General features: G+C 32.8%; 1 protein-coding gene across 18 annotated transcripts in view; it reads left to right on the top strand.

The window, feature by feature from the left end:
- The window catches only part of LOC106881394 (F-BAR and double SH3 domains protein 2), a 178,842-nt gene that overhangs the window by 131,524 nt on the left and 34,045 nt on the right, over positions 1-13,273 (top strand). For all 18 annotated transcript variants that reach the window (XM_089364915.1, XM_052973715.2, XM_089364914.1 and 15 more), the window contains 2 exons: positions 5,418-5,856; positions 7,351-7,553. In XM_089364915.1, the coding sequence (XP_089221041.1) occupies positions 5,418-5,856; positions 7,351-7,553 (642 nt within the window). The remainder of the gene's footprint in view (positions 1-5,417; positions 5,857-7,350; positions 7,554-13,273) is intronic.

Below are 13,273 nucleotides of genomic sequence, written 5' to 3'. Positions count from 1 at the left end.
AGTGGTGGTATTACTACTACCATTTCTCAGCTCTGCTATAGTATAAGTTACATTGGGAAGGAGATTTCATTATCTTTCATATTTTATTGGAAAGCAAAAAGGATAGTATCGAAGTATTTCTAGAAAGCCAACTATATCTCAGGTCATTCATAAACACTGGTATACAGTATTTGTACTCAACTGCAACTGCAATTTTTCTATAATAATGTAACATTCTAAACTATACCTTCTTCTACTGGCCCTACTAAATACAATAATCATCATCACCATTGTCAACATCCTCATTTAACATGTTTTTCTATGGGTTGGAAGGGTCTCACAACATCTGACCACTCTTTATGATTTGTCACGCATGTACAATGACAGAGTAAAATCAGCCATCTTTATTGCTAAGTGAAGATGGTTCTTGTGGCCAAATGCGTTTCCTATCACTAAGCATGTTTTTGTGTAGACTTGGTGCATTTTATTATGCAACCAGTCCACATTTTACCAGACATTAAGCTCTAGACAGGGAGGCAGGTTCTTTTTAACAACACTAAAGAATCCAATCTACCCTGTTACATTATCATCAGTTTTTACCTTGCAGTCCTCAACATTATGCAGCAGCTTGCAGAACTAAAAGTACAAAGTACTATCAGTATTAGTTTGTTTTTTCTCCCTTTTCATTTTTATGACTTAGTCAGAAAAGGAAGAATAGTACCTCTGACCTTTTTCATGACATCCAAGAATGGTGAGAGGAAAGGTTGATATTGTATACAAAATGAAGATCTGACCCCAATGCTTACAAGAAAATTAGACTCAGTTGAAGGTATCTAAGCACCAGGGATGCTTAGTGTATCACTCAAAAATCTATCTTGCATATATTTTTTAAGTAATCTCATCTGTCTCCCAAATCAAACAAAGAACTATTTGAACACTTAGTGAGACTCCTCTATTATATTCCATACAGCCAAGTAAGTAGTTAGTGTAAAACTTGAAGAAATTTATTATAGATTATTATTAAATTCATGAATTAACACTCATATCTTGGCTAGTACTTTCCAACATCAAACCAATAAACATGTTACATTCCAAGAATGAAATCCTATTGGAGTTTTGTTATTTTCAAATCTCTAATTCTTTTCAAAGGATTTTATTTATATTAAAAACATTTAAGCAAACATTGATAGAAATGAAAAGGAAAGATAACTTGAAAGCCATTAAGATTTTGATTTTAACCCCATACATACCAACTTACCTGAGACCACTGTTGCTAAAATATCCATATTTAAATCAAAATGTCGATTGAAAATCTCATTGTAAAATAAAAAATATAATATTCCAGTTCGTCGACAACATTGCATACCAATATATAAAGTTATATATTCTACTAAACCCCTCCAAAATCTTGATTATGTTGAAAATTAACTTAAATAAATGAACATATTTATATAAGCTACTCATTAAAAATATAATCATGACAGAGAATATTGTTGATGTGTGGTTTTAGGGTAAGCATTTGTTGGTGTTGTTGCTACTGCTGTTCAACTCTGATTGGGCACAAAAATCAAATCAAAGAATCATATAATCAACATTCTTATCCGACCCATTCCATCATTATAGCTGACATTCAAATGTAAAATTCTTAGATCTACAGCTTAAAATACTTAGTCCACATTTCAATGATAATAGAGTTTGTGGAAACATGGTTGCTATATTGAACGATTACATGGGACACCCCTCATTTGCTTTTTGGAAAATGGTAAATTTAAGTGATAAGAAACACAAACTAATAATTGATGGTTGTTGTTTAACCCAAGATGAGTTCTGAATGAGCAAAGCCATGAATATCTTGTCTTTATTTCAAGCAGTTTTTCTAGATTTATGATGTCCATTTCTGAAATAATAGGTTATGATGTAGTGAACAACTGTGTTGAAGCTACCTTCTTGGCAACTGATGGTAACTGGTGTAAGAAGAAAATTATTAATATCAAAGTCCACCTCTGTGAATTTAAACTGACCCAACAAATTATTATGTATTTTAAAGTATAACATGAAAAGGTTAAGTAAGTAATGTCCTTTCTTTCCTGGAACTGCAACACTCTGGAATTCTCTCTACATTCATGCTTTTACTGAAAACATTATAATCTAAAAATCTTCAAGCTAAACATCAACTTCACCAGCCTGATGGAGGAGTGACATTGTACTATCTTCCCTGACTAACTTATAAAAAGATTTTTAAAAATTAGGAGTGGTTGTGTGGTAAGTAGCTTGCTTACGAACCACATGGTTCCGGGTTCAGTCCCACAGCGTGGCACCTTGGGCAAGTGTCTTCTACTATAGCCTTGGGCTGACCAAAGCCTTGTAAGTAGATTTGGTAGATGAAAACTGAAAGAAGCCTGTCGTATATATATATAGATATATATATTTATATGTGTGTGTGTGTATTTTGTGTGTCTGTGGTTGTCCCCCCAACATCACTTGACAACCAATGCTGGTGTGTTTACGTCCCCATAACTTAACAATTCGGCAAAAGAGACCGATAGAATAAGTACTAGGCTTACAAAGAATAAGTTCTGGGGTCGATTTGCTCAACTAAAGGCGGTGCTCCAGCATGGCCACAGTCAGATGACTGAATCAAGTAAAAGAGTATTAAGGTATAAGAAGTAGGAGTTGTAAAATGATAACAATAGTGATACTATATACATCTGTGTTCTGTTTATAGATAAATTTTTATTACATGAGGACATCAAAATGGAAATTAAATTTATATTTTATGTATTAGTTATACATGTAGATAAGTCGCAGATTTTTTACTCAAGAAAACAAGCACGAAAAACTGCATTCATCTTGTCTACTGAACTTTGTTCTGGTCTTGGAATTTACAGCCCACACTAACCCACACTGATATGCCCCCACATACAACATGTGCATATGTAAAGGATACATTGTGTAACATTGTTCTAATGCCAGTAAAAGAAAAAAATCCAAGAGTGGAATCTTTTTGATCATATGTCTACTGGATCAAGACTGAGTTGGAGCTAAACAAAAGCAAAAAAACACTTATCTAAATCAAAAGAAATTAAAGAAGTTAGCACCAAGCAATACAGTATCAGCTATTCTCATCAACTCCTGCAACTTGTACTGCTAGCAGCATTAGAAAGGACTGTGCTGCCAAAGCACCTGAAACAATGAAATCTTCTCTTGTCTAGAGGCTGATGGAGATGAAGAATAGTTTTGTGTGTCTTGTAGGTTTTATGATAATGCATGTGTGTATGTATGTATTTATGTATTGGATGGTGCTGATACTGCTCACATAGAACTTAGACTGATTTCTATTGAGTCATGAACCAACACACCCAAACCGTCCACCCATAGATACACCGGCTCATAACACTGCACTTTCTCTGACTACTACAGTGGCCTCTGATTCTCAGAGCTGACTGGTTTTTTACCACTTTTGCACTGTCTAAATATCTCCTGCACCTCTTACCACCCGTATTATGTCTTGGCAGTGGGGTGAAAAGTTTGCTTCCCACATAGTTCTGGGTTCAGCCACACTATGTTGCACCTTGATCAAATGTCTTCGACTATAGCCCTGGACTGGCCAAAGCTTTGTGAATGGATTTGGTAGAAGGAAACTGAATGAAGCCCATAGTGTGTGTGTTTATATATATATGTCTTTCTTTGTGTTTGTCCCCCCATTACTATCATGCAATTGATGTTGGTTTGTTTACATCCATGTAACTTACTAGTTTAGCATGATAAACCAGGAGAATAAGTACCAGGCTTACAAAAAAAAATAATAAGTGCTGGGATTGATTCATTTGATTAAAACTCTTTGAGATAGTGCCCCAGCATGGCCACTGTCCAATGATTGAAACAAGTAAAAGAGAAAAAATATATATATATAAACATTTCATGCAATCTCTATCTCATATCTTTCTTGGTATTCCTATTGAACAACATTGGATTGGATTAAATTGTCCATGTTCATCCCACTGCAGGACAAGGGCATTAGCATGTTCTCTCCACCAACCACGATCTGATGGGAGGCCATGAATATGAGCTTGAGATCATATTGGTTTGATGAACCTGCTCTCCTATGTTTGCTCAACATAGCTTAGCAGACAGATGCAGTTTTTATAATCATACTCAGGAGTAGTTAAATTGATTACATTGGCTCCAGTATTCAACTGGTACTTGTTTTATTGACCCTGAAAGGATAAAAGGCAAAGTTGACCTTGGCATAATTTGAACTCATTATGTAAGAACAGATGAAATACCATTAAGCAACTCACCTGGCATGCTAAAAATTCTGCCAATTCGACACCTATTGAACAACATTCATTACAATAATGGAAAAATTCAGATAAGCAAACTCCTTCCTGTAGAGAAGAACACATTAATATTTCTAGTTTTCCTGAGCCTTTAATAGTCAAGGCTGCAGACCCTTTTTTTTTTTTTAATACGATATTAAAATCATTACAAATATGCGTATGTGTGTACTTGGTTAATAAAGTTATTAAAATTTTTTTCATCACCCAATCAGAATTTAGATATATTTTTGTGAAAAAACATATACAGAGTTTTGTGCATTGGCACTCATCAGACTGTTAAACACATATATTCATGCTTTGAATTCTATATTCCCATTTGTATCACCAAACTCGTGGGGGGGGGGGTGTAGGTGGAGGCATGGCTGTATGGTAAGAAGCTTGCTTTCCAACTACATGGTTCTGGATTCGGTCCCACTCTGTGGCACCTTGGGCAAGTGTCTTCTACTATAGCCTCGGGCTGACCAAAGCCTTGTCAGGATAAAGCAGTAAGAGTTAACAACTGTCAAACTTGATGCATAAGAAAATCAGACATTTCATTCTTAATGACCTGATATATATGTACACACACTCACACACACATATGAATAAGTGTGTACATGTATTTATATATTTATATGCTTGCATCCACTTTCTATTTCCTCCTTATACATGTGTTTGTGTATGTACATGTGTATATAGGTAACTGAATAGATATAGACAAACATATAAAAATATATTTAAAAACAAATCTGAATGTATTACCAGAGGTTCTTTTGAAGGCATTATGTTCACATGACATATCATGAGTAAGTAAGTTTGGTAGGGACTCATCCTGCCCTTGATACTAAATTCAATCAGAAATCCTATTACTCTACAGAGACTCCTTACATGCGTGCACACACACACACACACACACACACATACACATGTACTTATGAATGTTTGCATCCGCTTGTCCAATTATTCTCCTTTCTTCTATTTCCTATCATTCCTGCTAGCTACCTGTTTCTCTATCTCTCTCTCTCTCACTCGCTCACTCTCTCTCTCTCTCTCTCTCTCTCTCTCCCCTTTCTCTTTCTCTCTCTTTCATTTGTTCTTTTCTAATTTCTTGTGTTTTAGGCCAAAGATTCACAAGGCCAAATTGGTTTCATTCCCGAAAGTTACGTTCGTTTCTTAGAAGATGGTGAGCAACCCAGTATGCAACCTACCACAACAGCATCAATGGAGACATACGATCCATCCAGTAGTTTGGATATGCCGTCAATGTCTTCACCACCTCATGCAGCTCTTTCCACTCCTGACCTGCCGCCAGCACCCGACATACCCCCAGCTACTGACTTGACTGCTGAAGAAATCAGAGCTGCTGGACAAGACAACAATGATATGCCGCCACCCCCAGACTTTACAATGACAAACCATATGGAACCACCAAGTGATGTTACTCATTACGATGTGGCATCTTCATTTTCCTCTGGAGACCTTGAAGTACAGCAAGCTACTGCCCAAACTACCTCAGAGATACCCGCTGTTCCAAACCTTCCACTGATTCCTAATGACGGTATGTACCTTTCTTGGAATATTTTTCTCCATTTTATTTTTATTGAGATTACACAAAATTTCAGTTGACATTTACGCTGGCACACACACACACACACACACACACACACACATGCATTATTTATTTGATACTGAGACTGCCTTTCGTTGCCACTCAGAGTTTGTTCCATATGTTGTGTTGATAAGCAGAAATGTAAAAACACTGAATATTGACCAAAACAAATGTCAAACTCAGATGAAAGTATTTAAAGACAGGACAAGAGGGGGAAACACATGGAACAGAGAGTCACTGAAGATGTCACAGAATGTGTGACAAAAGAACTTTGATAGACAAATAAACTAAAAATAATATGTATAAAAACTAAAGTGAAGATCAAATAAATAGTGCTTGTGTTTGATTGGGAAAAAATGACCATCCCCAAGTATAACAATATCTGTTTCAACACACATCAACACACAATTTCAAATCAAGAATCCTGCAAAACAAATACATAAACATCTATATATATATATATCTATATATATATATATATATATACACACACACACATTGTTTGTAAAAAACATAAATCTGAAAGAAGAAGCACACTCTAAGATGTGGAGCAGTATATATTAAAAATGGAGAAGGCTGGTTTATGGGATTGCCTTAGGTTTCCTGTCCTTAAAGGGTTTCTCCATATATTCAAGAAGTCATAGGCCAACAGGTTTTTGGGATCTGATGATACACTATAAAGCTAAACCCTTTATGGACGAGAAACCTAAGGTAATACCATAAGCTGGCCTTCTCCATTTTTAATACACACACACACACACACACACATTTTTTTAATCAGAACATTATAAAAGTAACTTAAGAAACAAGAGTTTTATGCATGGTACTTATCAAAGTTTGATAAACCCCACTCACTTTCTATTGATTAAAAAGAAATATAACATGAGTATATAATACTTATGTATAGAGTTCTGTTTCTCCTCTTTGTTCTGGAGAAGTTACACACAGAGAAATGTGTGCCTAGTTCTTTGTTCATATATAGTTTACATTGTTGATATTTATTGATGATTGATGACTACAATTTATTTTAGTCATAAAATAATATAAAAAATATATTTGTATATTACTATTGTATACTTATATAATTGCAAATTTCTGAATGTATGTATATGTATGTATTTGTTAAAGGTAAGCAGAAACTATACAATCTTAAGTAGCAATAAAAGCAATCAGTTTGATTCTCACCCTAAGTTGTCAAGGAAGTTCTCATATTGCCTAACATCTGCAAATGGAGCTGACTCATCATAATCATATGTTGAATATACTTCCTGAGTTGATTTTTTTTTTCCTATTCTAAATGTATAAAAACATTTGAAACTAAAAATATTTAGGAAAGAACTCAATAAAAACGAACTTCTTTGAGAAATTTTTAGTTTTAATCTTTCAAACTCTGAGCATTCACAAATGTTAATAAACATATTTATTTTCAAATTTTGCTTACAGGTGAAATTTGGGCTAGAGCTCTTTATGATTATGAGGGAAATACAGATGATGAACTATCTTTTACTGAGGGTACATATATTAGAATAATTAGAAAAGATGAAAACGGCATTGATGATGGATTCTGGCAGGGGGAAATTGAAGGAGAGATTGGAGTTTTCCCTTCCCTAGTTGTGGAAGAATTAATTGAAAATGGTGAACCAGAAGTAAGCAAATTTCTATCATTTTTATTGGAAATATGCGTTTGTGTATGTATGTGTGCATGTGTGTGTGTATGTATGTATATATATATATATATATATATATATATATATATATATTTATATATATATTTGTGTGTGTGTATGTGTGTGCATATATGCATGTGGCTTCAATTGATTTTTTTTATAAAAATTTTCCATCCTGTAGTTGTATTAGTGTTATTGTTTTTTCCTTTTCTTTCTTTTTTTTTTTTTTTTTTTTTTTTTTTTTTTGCTGTTTTTAATTTTACCTTACTTAAATAAAATGAAAATAGTTGATATTACCATATACAACCTCTGATGTCTGTGATAAAATGTTGAAACATTAAGCTAGCTCTAAGATCAATAACCTTAATAAATGAATTTATTATACTCTACATTTAAAATATAGTCAGTCTTTTATCGAACTTTGGTCTTAGTTATTGATGGGAAATATGCAATAATAATAATAATAATAATAATAATAATGGGTTCAAATTTTGGCACAAGGCCAACAAATTTGGGGGTGGGAATAAGTCAGTTATATCGACCCCATTATTCAACTGGTACTTATTTTACCAAACCTGAAAAGCTGAAAAGCAAAGTCAACCTCCATGCAATTTGAACTCAGAATGTAAAGACAGACAAAATGCTACTAAACATTTTCCCCGGCATGCCAATGATTCTGCCAACATGCTAATAATGATAATAATAATAATAATAATCCTTTCTACTAAAGGCACAAGGCCTGAAATTTTGGAGGAAGGGACGAGTCAATTACATTGATCCCAGTGCTTCACTGATACTTAATTTATCAACCCTGAAAGGATGAAAGGCAAAGTCAACCTTGGCAGAACATAAAGACAGGCGAAATATTGCTAAGCATTTTGCCCAGTGTGCTAACAATTCTGCCCGCTCACTGCCCTAATGATGATGATAATAACAATAGCAATTAAAACAGATTTTTAACAACTGTTGCTCCAAGTTTTGCATTAACACTTTACAATATGGCTGAAATACTTTTTAAGATTACAGGTTTATGCTATTGAGAGAAAATTTTCCTGATATTTTATACTAAGTCTTTTGTTAGAAAAAGAGGAAAATTGTTTTATTCTCTTCATCCATCAAGGAATGATTACTGCGCTTCCAACAAACAACACAAAAAAAAAGCTTACTTTTTTTCTCTGATAAATGACTTTGTCCTATATATCAAGAGAAATTCTCATAACAGCAATTGAAATTTGAAAAAAAATAATTTGAAAAAAAAAATATGTGAGACTATATGTTCACATTGATTTTATAATATTTTATAACAAAATTCATACATGCAAAAATATTCTGAAATTAATATCAAGTATTCCTTACTAACGATTTCATTTAGAAAAATATTTTATAAATGTTCTTAGGTTGTTGATATTTAATTTCAAGTCAACTTTGATTGAGCAAAGCTATAACTGAAAATGTTACAACCTCAACTACCCCAACTTTTTAGAGACTTCTAAAGTTATGTTATTTAATGTGTATTCCTTCTTTTTAAGACAATGGAGGTATGATTTGAGATGGTTGTGGCTGATATTTCTTCCAAATCAAACTGCCCCATTAATATAACCTTATTTAGCTCAAAAAGGCTCATAGTTTATAGACACTCAAATGCAACAGCCATATTTAATTTTTTTTTTTTTTTACTATTATTTTAGACATATTTTTTCCTTGAAGACTTTTTCCTCTGATGGCTTGGTCCAATATATCATGAGAAATTCTTCTCATAACAGCAAATGAATATGAACCTAAAAATTTACTTCTGATTTCATATTGAACATCATCATCATCATCTTTTAACATCCATTTTCCATGCTGGCATGGATTGGGTGGTTTGACTGACATCTGGAGAGCTAGTGGCTGCACCAAGTTCCAATCTGATTTGGCATGGTTTTTACAGCTGGATGCCCTTCCTAATGTCAACCACTCCAAGAGTGTCATGAGTGCTTTATATGTGCCACTGGCATGGGTGCCAGTTACATAACACCAGCATCAGCAATGACTATTATCTCACTTGGCTCGACAGGTCTTTTCAAGCACAGTATATCACCAAAGGTCTCGGTCACTTGTCATTACTTCCGTGAGGCCCAACATTTGAATGGTACTTTTTATATGCCAGTTACATGACACTGGCATCAGCCATGACTGCAATTTCACTTGGCTTCACAGGCCTTCTCAAGCACAGCATAAACATGTTAATTTAAAAGTGTTTATAATTAATGATTTCAATTAAATCCTTTAGAATACTACATAATATTGCTTGCAAAATATTTGCTTTTGCTGCAGTATAACACCATACTCCCAAAAATCAAATTCACTTTCCACAGGATTAAATTGTTAATTTATTTTAATTAATTTATATCTTAAAGTTGTCTCCCCTGCCTTTTTTTTATCAGAATTATCATTAAGGTTAATAACTTTTTCTTTCTACTCACTTATAGTGTGTAATAATTTTTATCAAATTTCTTTGGTTTCCAACTACATTAAGTATATTGATGCACACTTTAGTACTTGCATTTCATGCAGCTGGTGTTTCTATGTATTTGTTGCCTTTGCCATTTTTCTAACATTTTTTACCCTCATTTACCATGCGACTTTGGTTGTATGATTGTAATCTCAAATATATGTATACATATAGGCAGTTTGAATATATATATATATATATATATATATATATATATATATATATATATATATATATATATATACATACATATATATATATACATATATATATATACATATATATATATATATATATATATATATATATATATATATATATATACATATTTATATATTTATATATATATATATATATATATATATATATGTGTGTGTGTGTGTGTCTTAATCTTTTATTTTTATTTATTTTTTTTCCTATTATTATTTAATATTATTTCTCTTGTTTGAAGGAAAGTCTTGAAACTTCCGGGTAAGGTTTAAAATTCAAACAAAAGGTCTTTTGGTGCGGCATTGCTTCTTCATTAACATTGCTTTCTTAGTGAATATTAACAAAAAATATTTATAACAATAACATGTCAGTGAAATATATTCTATCGAAATTATTTAAAAGCAAGTAACAACAGCAGCTAAATAGCTTTGCAGGTGGTGTGAGATTTAATCAAAGCATGTTCATTTTCATTCTCTTTTCTCTTATTAATTTTGTTTTTTTTTGTTTTTCTTATTCCTGCTTTATTTATTTTGTTCAAAAGTATTTTTGCTTAAATAAGAAACAAATTTGGTTTTTATAACTATTATTTATGCTTTGAGGTATGGGATAATATCATCTAATAACATTGTTCCAGATCAGATTCTGCATGCAATGGTATCACTCACTTCTAACTAAGTGGTAGACTTAAACTTTTGCCCAGTCTGACACCATCATCTAAACTTTGGGAAACTTTAGTGGACTCCATACCATACTGCTGTATTTATTTTGATCCCAGTTTCTGAGTGGAGAATATCTCATTTGTTCCTTTGTTTTTACTCTTAGACAATTTTTAAAATAAATTTCTTTTAATCCCTGAAAACATTTCACTTAATATATAGAGCCAATGGATCTTGGGAAAGTATAAACGTCACTAACTACTGTAAAAAAAAGTACATTGTATGGTAGCATTTTAAAAGAAAGGTAAAATAGTTATCTTAATTTATGGATTTTTTTTTTATTGTTCATATTTATGTACAGAAACTGAATTTCAAATATCAGATTTGAAAAATTGACTGGATATTGAATAACTGTTCTTTATAGTGACCCTCCATGGCTTACTAAATGGCCTAAACAGCCTAAATTGAACATCCACAACTGTTGGCAGAAGTTCTACTAATTGAAGAACTTGTCCAATTCATGTAAAAATCCTCTCCTCTATAGAAGAGTGCAACACATTTTAAAGGCTTGTCAATATCTTTTCCGCTTGCTGTTTCCCAATGAAGCTTTCATGCTAAAAGTTTGGTTAAAGAGTCTGATCTGAATATTTTAATATAGTTACACATGTTTGTGTTGGTTTATTTATATACACATTTGAGCTAAGTTCCTGTAACAAGTTTCCTAAACTTTAAGTTGCACGGGGTTGAATGAAACTATTTTAAATAATAATAATGTGTGTGTAAATATATATATATATATATATATATATATATATATATAAGATTCAGTTGAATTAGGTACGTAAATTGAAGCACGAAGTCAGTCTGGTATAGTACGCACAGCTCCAAGTTAGGTCAGTAGAATGTAAATAAGATGTCCAGGTATCAATACATTACAACCATTTCAAGTGACTCCATTTTAAATCAGTTTTAAAGAAATGCTCTCCTCAGAAGTAGATGACCATATAGATTTCCAACATAAAGGATATAACAAATTTATATCAATACTAGAAACGTATTTTTAGTGCTCAAAGTTGATTTCTATTGTCCTCTACTTTTCTCACTCCTGCCTTTACATCATAGCTCCAGGATCATTTGGTTTGATACTAAAATTAACACCCTCACTCATTACTCTATCTCAGTGTGTCTCTTTTGCAAATATACTTACCTCACATCTTAATCAAAATCATCTTTTGTTCCATTAATTACTATTTAATGTCTTAATATTATTTTAATTTGTTTACTGATTAATCATTGGAATGTGTTTATAAAAAGAACATCATTTACAAGGATTTTAGGCAATTATATCCAGAAACACACCTTTCTATTTTATCAGCCTTGATATGAACTAAGGCAAAGTAGATCTGGACAAAAAAAGACAAAGTATAGATATAGAGCATTGGGCTCACAATCATGGGGTAGTGAGTTCAATTTCTGGACCAAGCTGTGTTGTGTTCTTGGGCAAGACACTTTATATCACATTGCTCCAGTTCACTCAGCTGTAGAAATGAGTTGCAACATTACTGGTGCCAAGCTGTATTGACCTTTTCCTTTCCTTTGGATAACATCGGTGGCATGGAGAGGGGAGGCTGGTATGCATGGACGACTGCTGGTCTTCCTTAAACAACCTTGTCTGGACCTGTGCCTCGAAGGGTAACTTTCTAGGTGCAATTCCATGGTCATTCATGACCAATGAGGGTCTTTACCCTTATACATATACATGTGAATCTAGCTGATTTCTGCAATTTCCACCTTCCAAATTTCACTTCCAAGGTTTTGGTCAACCCAAAGCTTATGCTAGAAGACACCTGCTCAAGATGCCTGCTTTGGGATTGAACCCAAAAAAATATATAATTGTAAGGTGAACTTAACTTCTTAACAACACAGTTGTATCTAGAACCATTCATATGGTAAATCAAAAGTCAACCTGAATCACAATCAAGTAACAAAGTCTACATTTTGTTTCATTTTTCTTTTTATATTTTGTTTTCAAGTACATTTTTTTTACTGTTTTATTTTTGTGCTTTTTCTTCATTTTTATTTTAAACGTTTTTTTCAATTTTTCTCATTTTACATTGTTGAAAAATCAAGCAAATCCTGTTTCATTTTGGATGTTTAATTGACTGGTCACAGTTTGAATGTTAACTGAAAGCAAATTTTCATTGAATTTACTTGGCAGATATGTTCAGGTTTATAAGTCACCACCAATGTTCAATTGTCTACTTTTTTAATATAGTTTTCTCATCCAGTTCTATGACTCTGGACTAATTAAATCTGCTGTATATGCTACATGTATTTAG

This window comes from Octopus bimaculoides, chromosome Z (assembly GCF_046866305.1).
Source record: "Octopus bimaculoides isolate indiv1 chromosome Z, ASM4686630v1, whole genome shotgun sequence".
NCBI classification, from domain to species: Eukaryota; Metazoa; Mollusca; class Cephalopoda; order Octopoda; family Octopodidae; genus Octopus; species Octopus bimaculoides.
Note: the sequence above shows the minus strand (reverse complement) of the source record. Positions and strands in the feature narration are given on the sequence as shown.